The sequence below is a fragment of the Pristis pectinata genome, chromosome 6, assembly GCF_009764475.1.
Source record: "Pristis pectinata isolate sPriPec2 chromosome 6, sPriPec2.1.pri, whole genome shotgun sequence".
Lineage (NCBI taxonomy): Eukaryota > Metazoa > Chordata > Chondrichthyes > Rhinopristiformes > Pristidae > Pristis > Pristis pectinata.
The window spans coordinates 30,682,512-30,710,489 of NC_067410.1; the positions used below are offsets into that span (position 1 = coordinate 30,682,512).

Consider the following 27,978-nt stretch of genomic DNA (forward strand, 5'->3'; position numbering starts at 1 on the left):
GGTTGCCACATTACAGGAAGGATGTGGAGGCTTTGGAGGAAGTGCAGAAGAGGTTCACCAGGATGCTACCTGGATTGGAGAGTGTTAGCTATCAGGAAAGTTTGGACAAAACTGGATTGCTTTTTCCGGAGCATTGGAGACTGAGGGGTGACCTGATAGAAGTATATATAATTATGAGAGGCCGACATAGGATAGATGGTCAGAGTCTTATCCCCAGGATAAAAATGTCAAATACTAGAGGGCTTAGGTTTAAGCCGAGAGTGGAAAAGTTTAAAGGAGATTTACAAGGCAAGTTTTTACCCTGCCATAGAGAATGATAAGTGCCTGGAATGCTCTTCCAGGTGAAGAGGCAGAAGCAGTTATGACAGCAACATTTAAGAAGCATTTTGACAGACACATGAACAGGCAGGGAATCGAGGGATATGGACTATGTGCAGGCAGATGGGATTAGTTTAGATTGGCGTCACAGCTGGCGGAGACATGATGGACTGATGGGCTGAAGGGCCTGTTCCTGTGCTGTATTGTTCTATGTTCGCTTTCCAACTACTGTGAAAAATCTTGAATAAGAAACTACATTTAACCAAACAGAATAATGTGCAATATTTAAAAAAAACATTTTGTCATTAGTGACGTTCTTTAAAGCTGCAATCATTGCCTGTTATCCATCCTTGGCCTCTACCCCACAATTAACATTGCTGAACACCCCATTTTCTCTCATGTGGCCTCTATCACAATATCATTTCTAGATTCTGTTCGAAGTTACTTTCAACCGCTCAGATTTTCTTCTCGTTGTTGTTGCTTGCACAAATATAGGTGGGGAGGTCCTGTGATTCCATCTCCTACATTGTATCACTAATGTATTATGCCTCAGGGAGATCTCTGACATGGGATCATCTTTCACTTGTATGCTGGTGATAACTAAGCCAAAATCTTCACTGCTACTGACTCTAATGCTGATGCCACATTCTCTGTGTGTCATCAATCTTTGTCACGGGAAGAGACCGCTAGGCAGACAGAGGGGGAAAAAAACCAATGTGCTTAAAGCCTCCTTAAACAAATGTAGCAGCCTCACTGACTCCAGGGATTCTCTAGGCCATGACCACTCAAAAGGGAAGAAGGAGCAGAGAAGCTCTGTGTAAGTAGTGGAAGGAGTGCACCACCATCTCACAACTGCCCACCCTCCCAACTTGTCAGCCACCTCATGCCTCATCTGAGGAAGGGTCTGCAGTTTCCACATTGGCCTCTCAGCCACTGAAGAACCCACAAAACCGGAGTGGAAGCAAGTCATCTTCGATCTGGAGGGAGCCTACGATGAAGAAGAAAGAGAAGCAGTAACGCCATCATGAGTTGAAAATTCATTCAATTGAATATGAGAAAAAAGCAAGGTCATTGGATGGAGAGAAATAAATAGTCGACGTTTTGGGTCAAGACCCTTCATCAGGACTGGAAAGGAAGAGGGTAGAAGCCAGAATAAGAAGGTCGGTGGAGAGGAAGGAGCAAATGCAGGCTGGTGATAGGTGAGCTCAGGTGAGGGGGCGGAAGGTAGGAAGGTGGGTAAGGGAGGGGGGAGAAGTAAGAGGGGGCAAAGGGCCGAAGGAGAAGGTATCCTGAAGGAGAGGGCAGTGGACCGTGGAATAGAGGGAAGGACGTGGGGAATAGATGGGCAGGTCATGAGGGCAGGGGAAGTGGAAAGAGAAGGGGGAAGGGGACCACAGGAATGAGGGAAGACAAAGCAGGAAAAAAAGGAATAAAAAGTGCAGGGGGAGAAGAGGGGAGGGGTTACCAGAAGTTAGAGAAATTGATGTTCAGGCCATCAAATTAGAGACTACCAAGGCAAAATATGAGGTGTTGTTCCTCCAACCTACGTCTGGCCTCAACATGGCAGTAGAGGAGGCTATGGACAGACATGTCAGTATGGGAGTGGGATGTAGAATTGAAGTGGATGGCCACCGGGAGATCTTTGCTTTTGTGGCAGTTGGAGCGAAGGTGCTAAACGAAGTGGTCACCCAATCTGCGGTGGGTTTCACCCATGTAGAGGAGGCCGCACTGGATGCGATAAATGACACCCTCGCATTCACAGATGAAGTGCTGCCTCACCTGGAAAGACTGTCTAGGGCTCTGAATGGTGGTGAGGGAGGAGGTGTAGGGACAGGTGTAGCACTTAGTGTGGTTGCAGGGATAAGTGCTGGGAGGGTCATCTGCAGGGAGGAACAAGTGAACAAGGGAATCATGGAGGGAGCGATCCCAACGGAAAATGGTGGGGGGGGGGGGGGGGGGGGGGGGGGGGGGGGGGGGGGGGGGGGGAGGGGGGATGTGACTTGTAGTGGGATCCCGTTGGAGGTCGTGGAAGTTACAGAGAATGTGCTGGCTTCGGAGGCTCATGGGGTGGTAGGTGAGAACAAGGGGAACCTTGTCCCTGTTATGTTGGGGGGGGAGGGGGGGTGGAGAAATCAGGTGAGGGCAGATGTGCATGAAATGGAGGAGATACGGGTGAGGGCAGCATTGATGGTGGTGGAAGGGAAATCCAGGTTAGTGAAGGAGGAGGACATCTCAGATGTCCTGGAGTGGAAAGCCTCATCGTGGGAACAGATCATGATTCACCACATCAATGCTGCCCTCATGACCTGCCTATCTATTTCCCACCTCCTACCCTTTATTCCATGGTTCACTGCCCTCTCCTACCAGATTCCTCCTTCTTCAGCCCTTTGCCTCTTCTACCTATCACGTCTCAGCTTCTTACTTCTCCCCCTCCCGCACCCACCCACCCTCCTACCTTCCCTCTCTCACCTGGACTCACCTATCACCTGCCTGCGTGCACTCCTCCCCCTCCCCCGACCTCCTTATTCCAGCTTCTGCCCTCTTCGTTTCCAGTCCTGATGAAGGGTCTCGACCCAAAATGTCGACTGTTTATTTCTCTCCATAGATGCTACCTGACCTGCTGAGTTCCTCAAGCACTTTGTGTGTGTTGCTTCAGATTCCAGCATCTGCAGAATCTCTTGTGTCTCTGTAGTGGCAAAGTCATTAATATTGGATTCCAACAGCCTCTGACTCCATCTCTGGATCTATTCATCTCTTTGACAGAACCAGATGTTGTGACCTTTGTACTAGACTCAGCCATGTGTACTGATCTTCCAACACTATCCAGTCATTCACTAATGCTGGATGTTTCTACCTTTTGCAACTCTGCCTCTTTGTACCCAAACGTTGCTCTTCGTCCTCTAGTTATTTATTTGTGTTCTCCTTCATGACATATACACTGTAACCAACATCATCATTCATGGTGTGGGATCTGACAAGACCAGTTATATTAAAACTGTAAAGGGGACCTACCCAGGTCAGGTTTGCAGTGCTAGGCTGGGTCCTGCTCCAGGAGGCTACCCTTTGAACAACACTGCTTCAGGTCATGCAGTGCTATGAAACCACAAGTGTTCTGAAACGACCCAAAGACTGGTTGCTCATCAGAACAAAGAGGCCTAATTTTATGGCAAACAGAGCACTGAAAAATGAATGTCACCCTGTGCATGACTAATGTGGAGATCATGCTATTGGTTCAAGCTACTTGTTCAATTGGAAGTACCCGGTCGAATTTCTGGAATGTCACAATTTAACAGGGAAATCACATTCCCCCTTGAAAGCATTTAACACTCAACACTAAGCCAGAGAACCTTAGTGAGTGAGTTTCAAAGCCTTGGTAGCTGATGCAGAATTACCAATGGCAGAGCAATTAAATTTGTGGAGGACCGAGAAAACCTTGGCATGAAGACCACAGTTTCCCCTCAAGATGCTGGATTTGAACTTGAAATTTTTGCTAATTACAGTGCTGTGAGTTGAATTTGGATGAACATTTGTGGAGTACCTAATCCCCTGGAATTCATTGCAATGTTTAGTTAGTTCTAGCAATGGAACATGCTTCTTCATATCTTTCTCAAACAATTTCTGACAGCAAGAAGACATATAGTTCTACACAAATAAAATTTAGAACATGTAAAGAGAGCACCCGCATTTGAGAGTCATGTGAAGGAGAAAGAAAGAGAGGAGAAATAAGCATTCTTTTGTGTAGCTGTGATTTTATGTACTTTATAATGAAATATGTCATGAACTGACAAAAGGGCAGAAGAAGAATTAAAAAGATGTGAGTGAGTGTGTTCTCTTCATTTCCTGTTGCGACTTTGCAGTTGAATTCTAAAGCCAACTGATTATCCATCTGACATTCAGTATAGGTCAAAGTTAATAACTTACATCTCTGAGAGAGAAATTTAAATACCTGTGAGGCAGACGGAGAAAAGAGACAGAAAGAGAAAGACCCAAGTTAAGAAGAATGTTTGCAGACGGCACAAAACTTGGTGGAGTTGTGGATAGTGAGGAAGGTTGTCAAAGGATACAGCAGGATGTAGATCAGATGGAAATTTGGGCAGAGAAAGGGTAGATGGAATTTAATCTGGACAAGTGTGAGGTGATGCATTGTGGTAGGCCAAAGCATGAAGTATACAGTAAATGGCAGCACGCTTAGGAGCACTGATGTACAGAGGGATCTTGGGGTGCAAGTCCTTAGCTCCCTGAAAGTAGCAACACAAGTAGATAGGGTGGAGAAGAAAGCATACGGCACATCAGTCCAGGCATTGACAATAAAAGTTGGCAAGTCACGAGTGGCTGTATAAAACTCTGGTTAGCCTACATTCGAAGTACTGTGTACAGTTCTGGTCACCACACTATAGGAAGGATGTGGAGGCTTTGGAGAGAATGCAGAAGTAGTTCACTAGGATGTTGCCTGGATTGGGGTTTATTAGCTATAAGGAGAGGTCGGACAAAATTTGGATACTTTCCTTAGGAGCGCAGGGGCCATCTTACAGAAATATACAAAATATGAGATGCATAGATAGAGCAGATGGTCAGTTCTTTTCCCCAGGATGGAAATGACAAATGTTGGAGGGGATAGATTTAAGGCAAGAGGAGGAAATTTTAAAGGAAGTGGACAAGGCAAGGTTTTTTTTAAAAAACACAGAGGGTGGTAGGTGCCTGGAATGTGCTGCTAGTGGAGATGGTGTAAGCAGATAGCAACGTTTAAGGGGCATGTAGACAGACACGTGAATAAGCAGGGAATAGAGGGATATGGACCATATGCAGGCAGATGGGAATAGTTAGATTGGCATCATGGTTGGTTCAGACATAATGGGCCAAAAATACTTTTCCTGTCCTGTACAGTTGTTTGTACCATGAGAAAAAAAATAGAACCTCTGAGGGAAACAAATGAAGCAGGAGGATAGTGAGAAATGAGGAAAAAGCAGGGCAAAGAGAAAGGGACTTGTGCAGGCAAAGTGGAGGGAAAGAGAAAAGAAAACTTGGGAGAAGAGGAGGAATAAGAGTGGGTGAAAAGTGTAGAGGTAAGTAGAAGGTGTGAAGGGATAAGGTGGAGTGGATGGAAGCTTCAGGCTACATAAGCCCCTGGTGTCCTATTGTCTCAGCAAGGTGTAGGAGGGGGTGGAATAGGGAGCAGGGGTGCATATGGTTGAATGATTAAAATTTAAGACATTTAATTATAGATGGTATGAGGAGTAATAATGGGGAAGAAGAAACAGGATTTTAGCAGGATACAGAATGCAATGGCAGAACTATAAGTACCAGTGGGGTCAGAGAGGGTGGGTACAAGAGCCTTTAAAGGGCTAATGTATCAGCCACCGCACAGTCTTCAACCTGTGGCCATTGTGGCTGCTTTCTCTGCCACAAAAGCAATGCCACCCACCACCTCCCATGTAAATGTAGAGGCCAAATTATGACAGAAGCAAAGAGTTAACAGAAAGGAAGTGAAGGAATGACATCAAAGAGGTGAGAGAAGTCTTCTGCTCCAACTTACCATGTGCAATGCTACAGGAGACAGACTAGTGAAGGTTCTAAGACTGACAAACACTTTTTGAATAATAGATTAACTGAATGTCTACCCATCTCAGACTGACATAGAGCAGAGTCTACTTTTGCAAATTCGCACACATTCCACTGATTCTACTTCTCCGTTGATCTGAACTAACAATGCAAAAATCAACACATTGTTTTTTTTAAAAAGAGGAGTGAGCAGAAGCCAAAGTATTTTGAAATATATTTCTAAAAACCAGGGAAATTTTGAGAAGGGGATCCTGTTACATGTGCCAGGAGCAAAACTGCATTGGATGTTATAATCCAAGACACACCTTAGAGCAGAAAGGAAATTTAAGAGACACGTTGAGTAAATTTGCCACAGCAGCTAAGATTGCAAAAACTGGAAGGGGATCATCTTACCACATGGAATGGGAAGGTGAAAGAATCAGTTGCACTTCCTGTTGCTGTGTCTCAAACTCCATGTTCCCCAGAGATGCAGGCTGATCGATGAAACAGGTGAAATGTTATCTTAAAAAGATAACCATGCTGAAAGCTGAGTAATTCTGCAGCATGCAGACACAACAACATCAATGTAACTACATTTGCCCTGTGTCAAATCATAATTACTAATACTGTGCAGAGAAGGATGAGTACAGGTGTACTGAGAAAACATATTACAATAGATAACCAAGTAGGAAATGGCAGAACTATCAGAAGAGAAAACACCAAATGGAATGTTTAGTGCTTAATAAGTGCAATGTACATGCTTCCCAATGAGACTTTAAATACCCACAATGTCATTTTCACAATTAGTTTCCATCTTGTTCTCATAAGTGCCAGAGAATGCACTATTTTTTCTGACAGCAAAGGACCTAAACATCCTATCTAAATAGATACAGATGCTGACCACCATAATCAATTTAAAAAATAACTGAAGCACAGAATTCCTTTGCATTTCTGTTGCAGATTTCTGGAATGGCTGACAGGGAGATTTGCAACAGTTGCACATGGATTTAAATTATAAAGACATTAAATAGGAAATGGAAATAAAAAAAACTACATATGCACAAAGACCAAGGTTGTTGAATTTGTGAGATTATGATGCTGATCATTATGGGTTTCCGCCATTGCAACTCAAAGCACTCTGTGACTGAGATGGAAACCTCTTCAGCCAGCTGATATATTTCTGAATATGGGCATGAAGTTCAACTGCACAAGATGGGATTAGGTGCAAGAGCTAGATGTGAAACCATAAAGGATTAGCATAAGAATGAGATTTCAAATCCAAAGGATACCAGAATATTTCAAGCGAGGGGGAAAAAAATATCAGACCGTATAAGATTTTCATAGTTTTAGTGAAGGGGTTTGCATGTGAAACTGGCTTGGGGAAACATCAAGCTACTAATGATTCTGCTGTTGTGACCCCAATGATTCATCTGAAACCACAATTACTGATTGTTAACATGACAAAGCAGTTCCAATTTTTATTACACTACTTACTGCATATTAATATACTGCAACCCACTGGTGCACTCCTGGGAAGCCTAAAATTATAAATTATTGATATGAATGCTCAAACCTAAAAGGTTCATATTTTGTACAGTATTTACTAGCTACCCTAATGTGTAAGCTCCAGTGTTTAACAATAGAAGATCTAAAAATTGCTTCAGATTTGAGAAGCAAACAGTAAGGTATCATTGTTCTGATATCATACATTTAAATCATGGTATCATGCATCTAAAACGGTGGGGATTCAAAAAAAATTGCATTGATTGCAAGGCAATCTTGACAATGCAATTGTGATCAGGAAACACTTACATACATACACATACAAAGCCTATTCAGTGTAATAACGACCATTACCAGCTAACACCACCTGCCATATCACAACATAATTTACTAATTTTTGACAGAATATATTGGTTGCTCCAGGCTCCAATAGTACATCTTTTCTATTATAGCCCCTCATCCATTATCTTGTCATTGTTTTCAAAGATACAGATTTTTTCTTTAAAAAAGACATTTAAAAGAAAAGAAAATTGTGGAATTTAGTTCATTAAAATTTAGCTGGATAACCCAACCTGCATTGCAGAGAGAATACAATGCAAGCGCCACGCTTCCTCTTGAATTTATTTCAAAGCCTTTTTGTTCCTAAAGCATCTGGACCTGATCTCAACCTATTCGTGTCTGTTGACCTTCTTTCAATGCTGCACATCACCACTGAAGTGAAAAGAAGGTCCCAGTGTACTGCTGGGCCTCATGTAAAGCCTGCGAGATGAATTAAAAGCACCACAAGCCATCTGTTCCCTAAGACAGGCTACTGCTAAACAAGTTCTCTACTCATGCACAACCCCAAGCTGCTAAACCATACTAACTGCAATGCATTCATCACTATTGAAGTTATCAGACAAAAACCTTCATATTGTCACAGCTCGCATATTTAAAACAAATTAAAATGGCACAAGACATACATATATACATACAGTAGCCAGAATCCTACGAAATTCAAAACCTGCATGGGGATTTAATCCTCTTTATGCACGATCGTGTCTCAAACCTTGCAGAGTAGCGCTGTGGAGCCCTGCAGTATGGAGCACTGAGGAATGACAGAAGCAGGGGGTTACTTACATCAGGATTGCTGCCACACAACAAAAGATTTCAGGGAAGAATAATCTTCCGGCAGCTGACGGTGCAAAAGAGAGAACGCAGCAGCCTCGCTTTTAGATCATTCATGACATTTCTGGTACATGACAACAATGGCCATCTGCACAAAATTTGGAGACTTGAAGTGTAAAACTGACATCCCAAAACAGTCCTGAAATTTGGAAAGAGTGTTTAAGTAGCAGATGCTCATTTAAAATTAAGGCTGTATTAAAATGAGGCAAAAATATTGTTTTGCCATATTACATATAATTCAATTCTTTATGTATAGATGTGCAGGAATGACTTAAGGCAAAAATATAACCTTGCAATTCAGGCCACCGTCATGAACTATGGTAGATAGTCAAACCATTTTGCAAAAGCCACTACAGTGCCAAAAGTCCCCTTTACTGCTGCTACCACATGGCTTTCCCCCAAAGCCATAAGAATCTAGAACAAAAGCAGAATGCTAGAAGAACTCAGCACATCAAGGCAGGTGGAGGTAAAAGGTGTAAAGTAATGTTTCGAGTCAAGACCCTGCATCAGGACTGAGAGGGAGCAGGAAAGATTGCCAGCATATAACAATATGTAAGGGGGTGAGATAAAGGTTGATAAGGTGGATGGGGAAGGGATGATGGGTAGATAGAACCAGACAGAGGATAGAGGTGGGACAGAGGCTGGTGGGTGATAGGTGGAACTAGATGGGGAGGAGATGATGGGTAGATGGAACCAGGTTGGGAGAGGGGATGTGAGGGATGAATGAAGGGAGAAAATAAACTAGAATGAAAGGTGAGTGTGTGCAGGACTAGAGCACTGGGGGAAATTAAATATTTAGATCACTGGGTTGTAAGCTACCCAAACAGAATACAAGATGACGTACTTCCAATTTGCATTTGGACTCTCTGTAGCAATGGAAAATGTCAAGGACAGACAAATCAGTGTGGGAATGGGAAGGAGAGTTAAAATGCGATCAAAAGCTCGAGATGACCGTTGTGGCAGAGCACAGGTGCTCCGCAAAACCACCAGCTAGTCTAAAGCTCAGGTTCATCAATGTAATGGAGGACAATCACAACCATTGAATGCAGTTAACCAAGTTGGAAGAGGTGATGAACTCAGCCAATTGTGCAATCAAAGATAGCAAATAAGGGCATCTGGGAAAAGATCATCTGTCAACTGTGAATATCCAGCAAAATAAACAAAAAAACGAAAACTGAGGAAGCTGGAAATCTGAAATAAAACAGAAAATGTTGGAAATACGCTGCACATCAATGACTGTTTGCAAAGGTCACTGACCTGAAACATTGATTATGTTTTTGTCTGCACAGATGCTGCCTGGTCCACTGAGTATTTCCAGCATTATGTGGTTTTATTACTCATAAAGTTACTGATCAAGACACTGTTTTTGAAATTCTGAAATATAGATCGTTGGGATCATTTCTAAATATTTAACTTAGAGTTCATTACGTTTTATAATTTGGCCATCATGTCCATAATAATAACTTAAAGTAGTTTAGTTATCTTCTAAACAATGTTAGAGAGAATTAGCCATTCCACATTTGCAAGTATTTGTTCTTAATGAAGTAGACCTTGATTAGTTGGTTTTGAGACAGATTTGTGATGTCCAATCTCTCCATTCACTTCAAAAGAGTGAATCAAACTTGCATTAATATATCATTTTTCACATCCTCGGGGAACCCAAAGTGTTTTATGATCAATGTAACACTTTGAAGTATAGTCATTGTCATAAAGTAGGTAAAATGGAACTGCTGAGTATGTGGTTCCTTTCTTTGAATCCTTCCATTCTTTTAAAGAGTGTGCTTTAAAAACCTTCAAATGGCAGAGTTTGTTTGGTTAAAAATTGCAAGAACATCAACAGATCTGAACTCCGCACTTGCTATTGTGATTTTCAGTTTCAAACTTGTGGTCAGCAGTTGTTGCTGCTGCCTCAGAGCTCCAGGACCCAGGTTCAAACCTGACCTCGGGTGTTCTGTGTGGAGCTTGTATGCTCCGCTGGATTGCCTCCCACATCTCAAAGATATGCTGGTAGGTTAAATGTTTACTTTAAATGATCCCATGATGAAGGTAAGTGGCAAAGAAATCAAAGGGAAGCTGATGGGGAATGTGAGAGAGAATAAGTTACAGGCTATAGTGCAATGAGGAGAGGAGGAATGGGACCAAAAAGGTTGCTGTATTGGCCAAGTGGCCTCCTACTGTGTAATAATAAGTAAGTGAAGACTCACTGGGGTTCAGCACACCTGAAGGTCAACATCCCCCACTACCATTTCAGTAAATTCTTTTGTGTATAACATAATACTTTTACACATCTTGCTCATATGCACAAGAACAGAAACAGTAACTATTCTGACTCTACAATGGATAAAAACTGGTTCACCTGCAACATTAGAAGTTGCAAATAATGAACTGAAAATAACATTTAAACTGTACAGTGGGAGAGCACTGTTCAGGCGGGTCATTATAATTCACGGCTTGTGCACAGAAATCAGCAATCAATTGCAGCCCTCAACAAGCCTTGTACTACGATTGAATTTTGATCTTCATGTATTCGTTGGAAACTAAATGGCTCTTGCTGAATTTGTGCAATGTAGCCTGCACTCATCAATTTCCAGGGGAACTAAGGAAACTGTGATCCTATATTGGATCCAGCAAATACAGTCGTGGTAGAAATTGCACAGATTGATGTATAGAAAAATACTACTGCGTATATTTTAAACAACTTCACTTTAAGCAGAATTTAATCAATTCACGCAATATCATCAAAATGAAAAGGCTATCTACACTTAGTGTGACCCTAATATTCATAGAGGTTTTCATTGTTTGTCTTTCGGAAATGTGAATGCTGATCCCAGCAGCAGGTATTGCATTGAATACAATGGATCAGAACTCCATTGATGTCCTCTGGCTATGTTGATTTGGCTTTTTTCAGCTGGGATAAACAACAAGAAAGTGTTAAAATTGTTTTTGGTATCTCCAGGAGATATTCAGCAAGGACAGTAATAATCAGCCAGGACTCCCACTTCTGACCAGTGTCCTTGCTGGAAAGCATTGGTTGGGCAAAGTATAGGGCTTGGTCGTGTCAAGTGAGTGCCTAATATTTAATATCAATGTGGTTGCTTGAATGAGATATTGGAGAGCTATCAGAGTATTCTAGCTAGAGTCAGTGCTTCAGCAATGAAAGAGGAACCATTTCAGCTACATGGAAAGTGATGTCTAAATTGAACCTATTGAGCTATGTCATTATTAACCACCCTTTCTGACTTAAAACTGCAGCACAAACCTGCAATTAGATTTCCATCCTTTATAGATAGGAGACAGATATTTCTCTCTGAACAAAATAAATTGAGTTTCACATTCCCATATGTTTGCAGTTGAGTTTTAGCTTTAAGAGCATGCACACTTGCATTGTTGTGCATTTCACCCAAACCCTAATCTCAACATTTCATAGCATGTTGGTCACATACAGAGGAGAAGTAGTGGATGGGTTGTCACTTTTATGTATTTACATTCAAGCAATTGTTTCAGGGAAAAGCATAATGAGGCATTGAGAATGCACATTCCTATTGCCCCATCCTTGATCACTCCCACTCTTTTCTGCAGCACATCAGTTTCAAAGTTCTTGTATTTCTTTTACATTTTTCTATACTCTTGCCCACTCCAGCTGGTCTAGTTTCTTCGAAATGCAAATTCCAACAGGTAGCCTTACTTTATTCATTCTGATCAATTGTTCCCTTTCCATTCTGTTCCGCTCTGATTCACCACTTTATACTTGCACTGGAACGAGCCCATGCCCACTAACACTGGTAGGATACATCCTAGCTCATTGTTTCAAGAGTTTTAGTGAGGGGTAACATGTGAAATTTGATTGTAATGGCCTGAAACAATTCCCTCTGCTGGGGACTTGGGAAAGCTTAATTTTGGTTGGGAAAAACTTTCCTATTGTGTTCATTTTAACTGTGAAACCTCAGAGTCATAGAGACATATAATGTGGAAACTGGCCCTTCAGCCCACAGAGTAAGTGTTGGGTATCAAGCACCCACTTACACCAATCTGACACAAATCCTATTTTATTTCCTCAGATTTGTATCAATTCCTCCCACATTCTACCACTCAACTACACACACGAGGCAATTTACAGTGGATAGTTAACTTACCAACTTGCACATCTTTGGAATGTGGACTTGATTGGAAGCAAGTTAAGATATTGAAAGATGTTACACAAATTTGGTACTCTAAGTACAAATTTCTCCACAAATTGACAACAATACTGGACAATTTTAGAATATCCAATGGTTAATTCATATCCCAAATCATAAAATTGTCATTGAAGTTTTAAATCTGCTGTGTCAACTCAAAACATGATTGAAAAAATACGTAATTTTACAGAATACACTATCTATCAGTAAATTCTAAAATCCAAGGTTTAATTCATAAATTTTAACACAATATTGACTTTGCTAATTAGAAATTTGGTCTTTGTGTTTCCCTTTCATTACTGTACATTAGCTTACAAAACTGCTCAGTTATGTTTGTCTCAACACTCTCAGTCGCAGCATCAAATCAAGGCCCAGAAGTGTAACTGAAGAATATTAAAATAATTCAGTTAAAGTCAAAGTAACTTCTCTGATGTGAAGCTTAGTGAACTCATTAGCAAGTGCATGAGGATCCAGGGCTGAATTGTTGATTTGTGCTGTTTTTATTACTGTGATTTCCTGCTGGGAGCCCAGTTCACCACTTCATTCTTTTGGGATGCAAAACACATGCATCAGGAAACAAAAGCTACACTTTTGGTTCTCAAGCGCCATTTGTCACCTGCTGCAATGACCGTTCGCTTCCCTAAATGACCTCTTCAGTCTGTCAACTGCACTAACATTTCTGGACCCAGTGAAAGTCGTGCTGATATTGACCAGCCTTTAAATCGCTTGAAAATTGTACTTGTCAAAAATACAAGATTTAATAATCCAAACACATTCAGCATTGGCCAAGCCAGCTGGATTTGCCAGTCACATGCATTCTGAAAATAGCAAAAGCTATATGTGATATAGCTCTACATTAATTCCTCAGGCCTACAGCAGCAATCATGTTATTAAGAAATGCAGAATTACATATTATTTCAGTGACTGGGTTTGCAATTTATAAAAGAAAATATTTGATATATTTTATCATTTATCCTTCATCTCATCTTTAAAATAAGCATTATAATTGCTTTAGCATGTTTCTTTAATTACTGAAATGACAAACCGCAAATCAGATTGCAAAAGGATTTCCTTGGAAGAAATCCATACTTAGGTTTGAACAAAATGCCCCAGTGTTGCATTAACCTGTTTTTATGGTTTTGGTGATGTCATTGCTGTGAATGTGTAGTCTTTCATGGCTAAATACCATTGATACTTCACACAGAAATTCAGTAAACAACGTAAATTATATCTTGATCAACAAAGAGCTCAAACATTGTTTCGAATTTGGAAAATAATGTTTTGAAGTAATATAAAAAAACATAACAGATAATTGTAGTCTATGGTTCCAGAACTGCACTATCTTTGGATATAATGTATCATTTAAAAGAAATAATATAAAAGACAATTTTTCCAAATGTATCTAACAATTTTGTCCTTGATATTATTACCTGCAACTCAGACAAGCCCAACTGAGAGTGCGCAAGAATGTTCCTTTCTGTAGCCTTGAAACAGTGCCCCCGTGTGGTTTGCCTCCAGGACTTACCAAGAGGAAATCAAAAAAGTGATGGCCTGAACTTAATAAGGAAGTATCAGGACTTACCCAGGTAACTGAGAACTGTTGTGCACTTAACTGACAGCAACTTTGGTGGAACTTCCGCACCAATGTGAAAGTCCTGAAGTTGCTGATGACTGTTCACAGCACTGTTCAAGTATGTGCTCTGACATTAAACTCCTATTGCAGGCCAGCGTGTGAGCAGGAGTTGTGGAGATTCCCAGTTTTTTTTTAGTTCTTTCTTTACTTCTGACTACACTTCCCGCTGCCTCAGTAAAGCTGCCAACATGATCAAGAGTCACCGCCACCCCCCACCACGCCCCTGGTCATTCTCTCTTCCCCCCTTCCATCGGACAGAAGATACAAAAGCTTGAGAGCACAAACCACTAGGTTCAAGGACAGCTTCTATCCCGCTGTTATCAGTCTCCTGAATGGACCTCTTATATGATTAAAGATCTCTTGATCTCTCAGTCTACCTCATCATGGCCCTTCACATTATTTGTCTACTTACAACTCTAACACTATATTCTGCATTGTTTTGTTTTTCCTTTTGTACTACCTCAATGTACTTATGAAATTAGGTGTCTGGATGGCGTGCAAACAAAAGCTTTTCATTGTATCTCAGTACATGTGACATGAATAAACCAATTACCAATTCCTAGCTACATTCATGCATGCAAGGTCCTGCTGCTACATGGGCTCTCATCTTTGAGCAACAGTGACAGCACACACACCTACTCATTAATACAAACTTTTAAATACAATTAAATCCTCCTATTGCCAAGATTGTTCCATTTGCAAATGATGACTCCATAACCCAAATAAAAGCTGTTGACACTGCCTGTTGACCTTCTTGTCTGGAGTCATGGAGTCATTCAGCACAGAAACAAGTCCTTCGGCCCACTGAATCCAAACTGACCATCAAGTACCCATTCACACTAAACCTATTTTTCCCCACCTTCTCATTTGACTCCGTTCAGTCCCTAACCCCACACACTAAGGGCAATTGCCAGTAGCCAAGTAAACTGCATGTCTTAGGGATGCGGCAGAGCACCCAAGGGAAATCCACATTGTCACTGGGAAAACACAAAAACTGCACACAGACAGTGCTCAAGACCAGGATTGAACCTGAGTCGCTGGAGCTATGGGCAACAGCTGTACTAGTTGCATCAACTTGCCACCTCTAGGGCAATAGTAGCTTGTTAAAAGGGTGTGGTGAGAGGACTCACACAGTCTTACATTCCACAGTCATGGGTTATTAAGTTTGTGCGACCAAGATTAAAACATATTAAAAATTATTGGAACTTGCGTTGAGTCACTGCTCTGAAATCCATAAGGCCACGATTGCAAAACATGCAAATTCGTGAATCAGGCAAAAGCCGCAAATAAATAAAATTTCACATTCGCACTTTTGTCTTCAGGGACTTGGTGCAATTCTCAAATCACCAAGTCAAAGTGGAGGTAGATGATTTTGCTATTTGGTCTCTGCCAAAAATAATTTGCAATGAGCCAGCAGGCAATGTGTAGAGCAGTGTGAGGCATGTAGAACCACAGGAGGTATGGAAAGCAATTTGGAAAGACTCTGATAGTTATATTTGGTTCCTTCAACAGAGGGATCTCACTGTCAATCCTTACCTCTACCAAACAACCTGACAGAGAGAGAGAGAGAGGGAGTTAAATTACAAACCTCGACCATACTGAATAAGGCTTCAGTTATCCTCACACATTGTGTTGATTCATCTAAGCTTCCAAATTTTAGAAATATATAAAGGACCAAAAAGAAAATATTGCACCAGTTACATTATTTTCATTAAAATTGTTGTTTTTGTTGACAACAAAAGAAAATCTAAAATGAGCACAGATATAAATCAAAGCCATCATCTCACCAAATCCAACTACCTTGAAAAACACTGAAGCGCATGTTAACAGAAAGTCACTGATCAAAATAGGTCTAAGTGCTGATAAATGGAATTCGTTTAGATGAGTACTTGACAGTTAGCATGGACATGGTGGGCTGACGGACCTGTTTCTGTACTGCATCACTCTATGAGTCTTGACTCTTCTGCTGTTATTACAAGTATTTTATTGATGGGCAATAATTTAAAATGTAAACCAGTATACAGACTTCATTGGAAAAGGCAACATATTAACTATATATAATCAAATGACCGCTGCAGCAATTACTCTAGTTATAATCCAAAGGGTGTTTACCCCCCACCCATACACTCTCTTGACACTCTCTGCAAGATTCAGTGCCAAAATCACGTCTGTGCCAATCATGGTGCCAAATTAAAATAATCCCCTCTGCAGCACATGATCCATATCCTTCCAATCCCTGCATATTCATGTGCCTATCTAAAAGTTTCTTAGATGCCACTATCATATCTACTTCCACCTCCACCCCAGTAGCATGTTACAGGCACCTACCATTCTCTGTGTAAAAAAAAACTTGCCCTGCACATCTCCTTTAAACTTCCCCCCCTCACCTTAAAGTCATACCCTCTAGTATTTGATATTTCTACCCTGGCATAAAGATTCTGACTGCTACCCTACTTATGCCTCTCATGATTTTGTTAACTTCTATCAGACCTCCCTTCAGCCTCTGATGCTCCAGAGAAAACAATGCAAGTTTGTCCAACCTCTCCTTACAGCTAATACCCTCTAATCCAGGCGGCATACTGGTAAACCTCTTCTGCACCCTCTCCAAAGCCTCCACATCCTTCGTACTGGAAGGACCAGAGGGAATGTTTGGGGATGTTGCCAGTACCTTCGACCAAAAGCTGGGAACTGAGATTAATTTAAAGTCTATTTTTGGCTGGCATGAATACAATAGGCTGAATGGTTACCTCCTGTGTCATAAACTTTTGTGAGTCTTTGATGCAACTTCCAATCCCCAAGACTCCTGGAATCCTCTCTTCACAGTTTTCTTCTTCTGTATTCATCGTACCAGTTTAAAGACATTTCCTAAATCCTGCCACTTTAACCAAGTTGTTGGCCCTTTCCTAATATCTCTATGTGGCTGATTGTCAAATTTTCCTGTTAAACAGATCAGGACATTTTACGTTCCTAAGGTCGCCAAATAAATGGGCTATTAAGTCTCTGTTGTATTTTTCAACATGTTAATTTTTAAAAATGAGTCAATTTATCAAATACACATAAAGTGTTAACTGCAAATGAAGCTAGTCTCAATTAAACTGGAATTCTTGGCAAACTCGGAGAATCCCTAAGGGATTAAGAAATCTAACACCAACAACTTCCGCCACTAAAATTTGAGCCGTAATTCAATCCAATGGGAAGTAATCTCTCTTTCTTTAATTCCCAGTGCACATACTCTCCATAAGCAAATCAATAATTGAATCTCACCAAACTTCAGTTAGTTCTCTTTGGATGTAAAAACTTGGAACTTTGTATTCATCTGCTCCAAATCAAATGAGAATATGAACTCCCAGTGGTGTATCAATTTCCCCTTTCATCTTGGAAATTAGGGAGGAATAGCTGACCAGGAGAGAGAAAAAGCCATCCCCATTCTCAAGGTACTGTCTAAATGCCCTGGCAGATTCACACCACAATGTTACACTATATTCCACACTGAATATATTTTTGTACTCCCAATGTTCATAATAAACACACTTTGTGAATTTTTTTGTACATTTAGATCTCTTAGATCCATACAGTACTAACGTGCAGAAACAGGCCCTTCAGCCATCCAGTCCATCCAAACTTGATATTCTGCCTAGTCCCATCTTCCTGCACTCAGACCATATCCCTCCAAACCCCTTCCATCCATGTACCTATCCAAACTTCTCTTGAATGTTACAACTGAATCTGCATCTACCACTTCCGCTGGCAGCTCGTTCCACACTCGCACCACCCTGAGTGAAGAAGTTTCCCCTCAGATTCCCCTTAAATATTTCACCTTTCACACCAAACCTATGTCTGCTAGTTCCAGTCTCATCCAACCTTAGGGGAAAAAGCCTGCACACATTCACCCTATCCATACCCCTCATAATTATGTACACCTCGATAAGTTCTCCCCTCATTCTCCTACACTCCAGGAAATAAAGTCTTAACCTATTTAACCTTTCCCTATAACTCAGGTCCTCCAATCCCAGGAACATCCTTGTAAATTTTCTCTGCACTCTTTCAAGCTTATTGATATCTCTCCTGTTGGTAGGTGACCAGAACTGCACACAGTACTCTAAATTCAGCCTCACCAATGTCTTGTACAACTTCAACATAACATCCCAACTCCTGTACTCAGTGCCCTGATTTATGAAGGCCAATGTGCCAAAAGATCTCTTTACCCTATCTACCTGCGACACCACTTTCAAGGAAATATGGATCTGTATTCCCAGGTCCCTTTGTTCTACTGCACACCTCAGAGCCCTACCATTCACTGTGCAAGTCTTACCCTGGTTTGTCCTCCCAAAGTGCATCACCTTACACTTGTCTGCATTAAATTCCATCTGCCATTTTTCAGCCCATCTTCCTAGCTGGTCAAGATCATGCTGCAAGCTTTGAATAGCCTTCCTCGCGGTCAACTACACCCCCTATCTTGGTGTCATCTGCAAATTTGTTGATCCAGTTTACCACATAACTATCTAAATCATTAATGTAGATGATGAACAGCAATGGACCCAGCATCGATCCCTGCAGCACACCACTAGTCACAAGCCTCCAGACAGAGATACAACCATCCACTACCACTTTCTGGTTTCTCCCGCTAAGCCAATGTTGAATCCAATTGGCTACTTCATCCTGAATGCCAAGCAAATTAATCTCTTGGACCAGCCTCCCATGCGGGACTTTGTCAAAGGCCTTGCTAACGTCCATGTAGACAACGTCCACTGCCTTTCCCCCATCGACCTTCTCGGTAACCTCCTCAAGAAATTCTAAGATTGGTTAGACATGACCTATCATGCACAAAACCATGTTGACAATCCCTAATCAGGCTCCATCTATCCAATTACTTATATATCCTGTCCCATAGAATACCTTCCAATAATTTATCCATGACTGACGACAGGCTCACCAGCCTAGAACTTCCTGGCTTATCCTTAGAGCCTTTCTTGAACAACATAACAACATTAGCTATCCTCCAGTCCTCCAGCACCTCACCCATGGCAAAGGATGTTTTCAGTACCTCTGCCAGGGCCCCTGCAATTTCTGCACTAGCCTCCCACAAGGTCCAAGAGGACACCTTGTCAGGCCCTGGGGATTTATCCACCTTCATTTGCCTCAAGACAGCCAGCACTTCCTGTTGCATAATCCGTGACATCATTACTCTTTTGCCTCAGTTCTATAGTCTCTGTGTCAGTCTCCAGAGTAAATATGGATGCAAAAAATTCATTTAAGATCTCCCCCATATCTTTTGGCTCCATGAAGATCAGCATGACTTCTATGCAAGAGGACTAATTTTGTCCCTTGCTACCCTTTTGCTCTTAATATAGCCAAAGAAACCCTTGGGATTCTCTTTCACCTTGTCTGCCAGAGCAACCTCATGTCCTCTCTTTGCCCTCCTGATTTCTAAGTGTTATCTTGCATTTCTTATACTCCTCAAGCACTTCATTTGATCCTAACTGCCTATCCCTGATATGCACCACCTCTTTTTCTTTACCAGGGCCTCAATATCCCTCGATAACCCAGGTTCTCTGAACCTGCTAGCCTTGCCTTTTCTTACAACAGGAACATACAGACTCTATACTCTAATTATTTCACTTTTGAAAGCCTCCCACTTACCAAGCATCTCTTTGCTTGTGACCTCTTAAAGGCCAGATGATCACAAAACAATAACAGGTTTTATTGCCCCTGCATTTGATTAAATGCAAGTCTTTTGTCTTTATCTAGGTTTCTCTGCCACATGTTGTTCACTCTGCAATAAATCAATCTTTTGATCCATCTTAACATTACCTTTTAGTTGTTGAGACTTTGCCTCATTTTTTTCTTCCCATAGTTTGATATGGCTTCATTATTTAAATCTATTTTTCTGCTCATCTTAAGAATGGCTGAAATAGTTAAACTGGATCTGGTACCTCTGGACATAACTATTCCAATAAACTCCAGGGCATATTCCCATTTTCCATCCTCTGTAAACTGAGAATCATTCCAAACTCTGCTGACCCATACCCTAATGTGCACCAAGTACTTTGCACGCATTTTCCCATCCCACCCCCCCCCCCCGCCCCCCCCATCCCGTCTACTGACCCACATTGGTTCCTGGTTGACCAATACCTTATTCTGAATGCTTCTTTCTAAATCCACCATCCTTCCTAACTCTGTAACCACTTCCATGTTTATGGCCACATTAACAGATATGTCCACTAAGTCTCATGCTTCCACACTCTACAGCATGAATGCAGAAGCCTGAGACTAACTGAAGTTTAAAAGGCTGAAAGTTAATTGGAATTGCTAACTCCAGCCAGCAACGTTTGCCCCATTGGAATTGAGCCTTGGACATCAATCATCAAGAGTGACTAAACTGTTATCTATTTGTAAAAAAATACATGATGGAAAGATCAATTTTGAATTTATCTGATGTCATTGCATATTGAAGGATAATTTAAACCCTGTGAAACAAATAGGTAATGTTTGAAGTGCAGCCTCTGTTGTAAGGTAGAGAATTGTAGCAGCCAAACACTAAGTGAATAATTAATCAGTTAATCTGTTCTTGTTTGCATTGGCTGAGCGACGCATATCAGACAGGACAGCGGGAAACTTCTTCTCACAATAGTGGCAAGGGACCTTTTATATCTACTTAAAATGACAGATTAAACTTTAGATTAACATCTCAACTGAAAAATTGCACTTCCAGGAATGTGACCAACCCTCAATCCTGGGTTGAAAAATCAGACCACAGTAACCGGTGCTAACTGAACCAAATTGGCATCAATCAATGATGAAGTCCTCTACCATATCCTCTTGCAGATTCTGTGTCCTTCTCTGGCTACTGTCCCTTCTAACTTTGTCACATCTGCAAAATTGTACATAATCCAACTAGCTCTTTCATCCAAGCCTATTAGATTGGGTTTTAAATATCTGCATCCTTGAATCACTGATCCTTGTGCCAAACCCCTACAAACTGCCAAAAGTTCCTTAATCTGAAAATGTACCATTTATTTATGTCCTTTTGTCTTTTAATCAATCCTTGCTCATTTATCATCCTTGGCCCATGAGTCATTATTCAGCAAAATAAAATCTCGTGTCACCTTATTGTCTTTTCAAAATCCAAATATACTACATCCAGTGGTTTCATCTTTATCCATCCTGCTGATAATATCCTTAGAACTTTTTTTCTTTATAAAACCACTCTTACTGCTCCAAATCATATCATGTTTTCTAAGTTTCCTGTTAGCATTTTCTTAATAATGAAATCTAGCACTTTCCTGATGACTGACCTCAGGCTAATTGACCTGCAATTCCCTGCTTTCTCCCTCTCCCAGCTCGCTTCATCAGTGATATTGCATTTGCTATTTTCCAAAGCACTACAGACCTGAGCATCGAGTCAGGTTGTCACTTGTTCACTGTAAATTCACAACAGAAGAATAGTATAAACCTACTAACAAGCAAGGAGGAGGCTGAGAGGTAAAGGGTTGACCAAATAACCCTGTGGGAACAAAGTCAGGGGGACATTTCTCCCACTCACTCTATAGAAGAAACAAAGGAACGCATGGACCATCAGTCAAATTACTAAACAATACAAATAAAGTCCCAGCTTTGGACAAGAGATGGAAGTTAAAAATTGAATTTTATTTTTGCAATTATAAGTTGTTTAGAAAGAAAATTAATGACAACATAAATTAGACTGACCCAGACAAGACATAGGTTGTGTAATTTATTTTTCCCCCATTTTGCAAGATAAAATGATGAAAGATTTGGAGAAACTGAGGAAGGCTTCTACTGTCACTGTATATAGTGAGTCGGTCCTCCAGCTTGCAAAATAAAGCAATAGGACATTGTTTTAAAATTTAAACCTGGACATAGCCTACAAGTGTTCCTCACTTCACCTTTACAAAGATCAAGGATGTGCCCTTGGGAAAGACATCCAATTTAGATGGCGAGCTGATTCTATAGTTATGGCCTGGGTCATATTACTGAAAATTGGGGAATATAAGTACAATAAGAATGGAAGACAACCGAATGGGAATGGTTTAGCACCCACGTATGATAAAATCATACAATAATCTAACAATAATCTAAAGAGATAGGCAGTTAACTGCACCTGGGTCACTGTTTATTGCCATTCTCATGGGCACAGAAGCAATGATTTGTATTTCAAATCATCCTTTAGTAAAAAGAAACATTTCAAAGGCAACACACAAAATGCTGGAAATGGTAGGCATTTCAAAAGGCCTGGTTGTCTCATACTTCAGCACACCTATTAATGATGTCAGTCTGTTCAATCCCAGATTAATTTAATAAGGAGTACTTTTGAAAATCAAACAACATTAATTTAAAAAATATAGTAGCTGAATATCAAGAAAGGCCAAACTTATCACAGCTCCACAAAGTAAGTGATTCAATTTAAAATTCGTGCAGCTTCTCGAGTTATACATACAAGGCACAGCATGTCGATAAAGGTTGTCCCGTATTGTCTGCTGCAGTTCGTGATCTGCTGATCCTTTTTGAAATCTCTGACTAAGATAGTGTCGTAGATCTTTGTTGAGTTTACTTCCTGCAATAAAATAAATCAAGTTGAAAGACAACTTCTAGTTACAAATGGCAATAAGTGTAATAAATAGAAATTAAACATTGGGATGTTAATGATTTTACAAAATCATCTTTAAAGTGCTTCTTTTTACAAAACTTTTGTTAACACTTACAAATTAACAATGTAATAGAAAATGTTAAAAATCCACAATTACATTGAAAATAGAAAGGGCTATCCCACTTTACATTGTGATCTTGTGGCCTAAATTGAAAGAATGCTGTTGCAGTCACACCCTATAAAAGAACTAAAAACAAACGTATTTTGCTCTCACAGCTAAGAAGGAACACTCACTGCATGAGAATATTAGAAATGAAAAAGGATAAGATTCAGATAAACCTTCAGGAAAATCTTACGTTTGTATTCCTTTTAAACTGGGCATTTTGTTAACTGCACACTGAAAACCCTTTGAATGACATTGATGCTATTTAACAAACAAAATAGAGGCTAATGCCAATTTTGATACAGGCCATTAATGGAGATTTGAAAAATTTCCTCAATAGATAGTTCTACTTGTGCAATAAAGTTATGATTTCCAGGGAGCATCATTATTATGTGCCTTCTATTGTATCTGGATTATCTTGTCACTTGTTCAAATATTCTCATGGAAAATGTAAGAATAAAATAATTCTTAAGCATGAGTATTCCGATCCTAAGCAAATATAATGAATACAAAGGGTCAATCTCCATGAACTAAGAATTGGAGGAGAAAATCAAGATAAAATCCCCAAACAGCCAGCTAATCTGAATTCTCTACCAGTGCACAATAACCTGCATCCTTCTTTTTAATTGCAGTTTCGGTCATTATTTGAATCCGAACCCTCAGGATCATCAGCTCCTTTACAGCTGACAACAGAAAATAATCATGACAGAGAATGAGAAAATCCCACTTCAACTGCTGTCATATATCTGCTTCCGGCAGTTGCTGATTGACCAAACTCCCGGAAACATGATAGGAAGTCAATCAAGTTTGAAAATGCAGCAGTCAACTAAAAGGCAATCAAAACACAAAAATATTGCTGATGCTGGAAATTTGCAAAATGCTAGAAATGTTCACAGGTCAGGCATTATCCATGGAGAGATGCAAGGTCATCGTCCTGAAGTATTAACTTTGTTTTCCCTCCTGAGATGCTGTCTGACCAGCTGAGTTTTTCCAAAAAGGCAGTACTGCATTTCTAAATGCAATGGTCAAATAGCTATGTTAAAAATTTTATATCTGTGTGCGTTTACAGTCTGCGAAATCTAATTTCCAGTTGGCAAGTTTTCCCATTAGAAAATTCCATATTCATATTTGTAATGGAAAATGTGTATAGCAACTTATCATATTATAATTATATCCTCCCATCAGCAATGGCATTGTACGTCAGTTTTGCATCTCACAGCCGGAAGTCTGTACTTCTACACTCTAACCAACTCCACTTCTAAACCTAGGTATTATGAAGAACAAAAACAGATGATGAAAGTAAGCCTGGGATTGAACTATTTCTGTTCACATTAACCAATTAATGTCTGCTCTAATACCACTTCACCTGCAGAGTATGGTTGGTCCTGACTGCCCATGTGCAATATCATGGGAGATTAAAAATTACATTGTCAAAATAATTGCTTACACAAGAAATATCTTTATATTTACAATAAGAACATTTTGGACACATTTGTCTTTTATTATATTTCTGGAAACATAAAATATTAGCTATTCACAATATTCTCAGTTTTTATTCAACAACCAAACTGTCTGTACAAGAAAGTAGCTGAACTGTAAGAGGTTATTTTGTACAATGAGAACTGCTAGTGCAGAGTCAGACAGAATTATAGCTGCCAGGCTCTGATGTTTTATGGGGTTTATGTTATCTCCTCCCACAAATGGTAATCAGTTCTCACAATTTTCCTAACACAAGGCGTGGGAAATGAAATGCTTCTATTGTTGCAGAGCAGTCATGTATCAGATTATTCTTTCTTTTCAGTCTGTCCCAGAGCTCACTGTAATTAAAACATGACCAACACATTGAAAATTACCATATCTAAAGCACCTGCTTTGTTGGGTACAATTCTTATATTTCCGCTACTTGCCTAAAATATAATTTTCTTCCAAATCGTTAAAAATTACAACAAACATTTGTTTGCTGAAGCTCTGAAGTATGATGGAAGAGGTGGAGAGAACTGGTAATCATGCTAATGGGGAGCTTCACATTTTAGTATTCTGAATACTGTTAAGGTACAAAGAGCCCATGAAACATAACTGTGCATCCAACTGCAAATTAAGCTCACAGCCACAATGCACGGGAAATGGAATTGTTGCAACCCAGTTGTGAGTGGGTCCGACAAGCAGAATAGCACAAGGCACATCTCATAAATGAAGCATTGCCAGGGCAAGCAAAAACAAAATGCTGCTGTAGTGCTGGCTGAAAAACCAATCAAGCTTTGCTTGAAGGAGATGTATTGAAAAATTTTACAATGCTGCTCAGGTAACATCCTGGTGTTCTTGCACTGAAGCTGGTCAGCTATTAAATGGTGCAAGAACCAAGCATAAATTACAGAGCAACTGGCAGACAGTTTGCCGCAACAAAAAAATCATCTGCACAGCCCATCAGCAAAGACACGGTCAGGCTCCTCAAACCCCTTCGGAACTACCCTGTTTAATGTATCGAAAGAGTTACATCTGCAGGTCAATGACAATCAGTTTTCCACAAAGGTACCAGCTAAAAATTGAGGTGCAAGGTCACCTGTCGACTCTGAACAACTGCAGAATTAGTTAAAATATTAAAATTTACAATGGACAGGTGGGGCAGAAAACTTGTCTGTGAAACTTCCTCTGCAGGTGATTGAGGGAGAAGAATGTTACAGGGTACAGGCAGCAGCAGAACATCTCCCGATTTTCTACCCTGAGACTATTTAAAATTAGGTAAGAAGCGCGAAGGGAGTAGGCCAACTCTTGTCCCTATTTGGTTAAGGCTGCCCCAATCTACAAACATCCAGTCCCAATCCCACAATGAATGACCACAGCAGGAGAATGGGAGGCTAGAAGTGGCAGCAGGGTCAGAGGGAGAGCCGGGTCTTGGGAGGTCTCAGTACCACTGGAAATATATTTCTGAAGCCTAGTGAATTCAATGCAGATGCACACTGTTGTGGCTCAAGCTCACATCCCTCGTTGAATGATTATAAAGTATTGATCACAGGTTGCAGTGCCAGGCTGGGCACTTGGGTGAACCGGTGCTGGCAACAACTTGCCTGCTGCCCAACATGCAGGAGCTCATTGAGCACCAGCAACAGGTGCCTAGCCGTCATGCAGCAAAAGCACCCACCTCAGCCTGCCTGTGTGAAACAGTTATCTGCAAAATCAGCATTCGCCAGAAGTTATGGTCCAAAATCAACACAAGTCCTTAAAGCGTGGTGCTGTAGCGACTCACCGCATCGGTATCGAACTGGCTCCTGACATCGCGAAAGTCGTCGGAGGCCCCGATCCAAGATGGCGCGGGGCCCTCCTTCTTCCCCATCGTCGGGCTAGGAAAGCCTGCGCGCGGGAAGGTCAGATGACCTGCGCGGGAACTGTAGCGCGGGAATTTTTGGGATACTAAAGGCGCACCACGCCCCTGTCGTTCATTCGACTTCTGATTTCAAACCAGCGACTCTGTGTCTTCATCTTGTAGCGTGTAGCTAGCCGCTACAGTGCTTTGCGTTGGTAGTGCCTCCCATAGCGTGAAATCATCATATGGACAGGACCATGAAAGTCTGAGAAACATATACATTCAGGGGCCTCGGGATTCAACAATGAATTCAATAATTTCAGATCACCAGCCTTTCCAGCTGGTGCCAGAAATGGCCAGTTCTGATGATTAATCTTTGTCTTTTTTCTTGTGAATGCTGCTTATATTACACTATATGCCTAGGATGCTGCTGCAAGCAAGCTTTTTCATTGCACCTGTGCATATGTGTACTTGTGGATAAGCCGATAATCTCAACTTTGACCCTTCATCACCCTATAAAGCTAACTCCAGTTTTTTTCCTCCACAGATGAGCATTTTCCATCAACTGCAGTGTTCTGCACCTCACAGTCTTTTCTTTTTTCCTTTGTTCTTACTCAACTCCTTCTATTTACATCTCCTCCAGACAGATCAGTTGCGATTAATAAGCCTGCGCCACCCTCTCTCAGCAGAAACTACTGCCACTTTTGTCAGTTTCTCTTCATCTCTGCCCTATTACAGACATTCCCATTGTTCTCTCCACACCTCCTGATTCTGACAAACCTTTTTCCTTGGTCAAATACCTGTCATTGGGACTGAAATGTTAAGTCTGTTTCTCTCTCCACAGAAATTCTTCGACTTGCTGAGTATCTCCAGGATTCTTTTTTTACATTTAGAAACTCATACCAAATCAGGGAGATTTTAGTGGCAAGGTTTTTATTTGCTAATCAATAAGGATCAGTGGAGTACAACATGTTAAGGAAATGCAAGAGCAGTAAATATAAAGTAATTCTTTATAAAGGAGGCAACTGTCAATATAATCTAATGGGTCCAAGGCTCCAAGTATGAACAAGCTGCAATGTTTCCACAACATTTTGTTGCCAAAATATAAAACAGGAATAGGTGCCACTGGGTTTGCAAACTTCTGGGTAAGTGACTGGCACCTGCTGTTAAATGATTTTAATTTCACAAATAACAGGACAAGGAGGAGGAAAGCCTGCATAGCCCTTCAAGTCAAGTTGCTAAATTTTATGTTGAATCTTTATGGAAAGATGTCTGAAGAGAATGAAACACAAAGGACTACCTTGGAATCATTAACAGTACATTAATGCAGCAACTGTAAGAATTCATGAAAAAAAATTGCTGCAGTTATTTGCTGTGCTTGGTTAGCATTCTTGAAATTGAATCAGTGCAGGGACATATTTACAAGTTACAGTCAACAAAAGGAAATAGAAATTGCATGTAGAACTTTCTTTCTACTAAAAGGACAATAAATATATGGAACAGGTTATTAGCCCAGATGGCAGACAAGGCACCTTAATGGGTTTCATGCTGGAACTAGACAGATTCCCATCAACA

General features: G+C 40.7%; 1 protein-coding gene across 1 annotated transcript in view; it reads right to left on the reverse strand.

Annotated features, from left to right (window-relative positions):
- magi1b (membrane associated guanylate kinase, WW and PDZ domain containing 1b) overlaps positions 1-27,978 on the reverse strand; it is a 344,503-nt gene that overhangs the window by 122,820 nt on the left and 193,705 nt on the right. Inside the window, exon 3 of the mRNA XM_052017630.1 lies at positions 22,790-22,906. Within this exon, the coding sequence (XP_051873590.1) occupies positions 22,790-22,906 (117 nt within the window). The remainder of the gene's footprint in view (positions 1-22,789; positions 22,907-27,978) is intronic.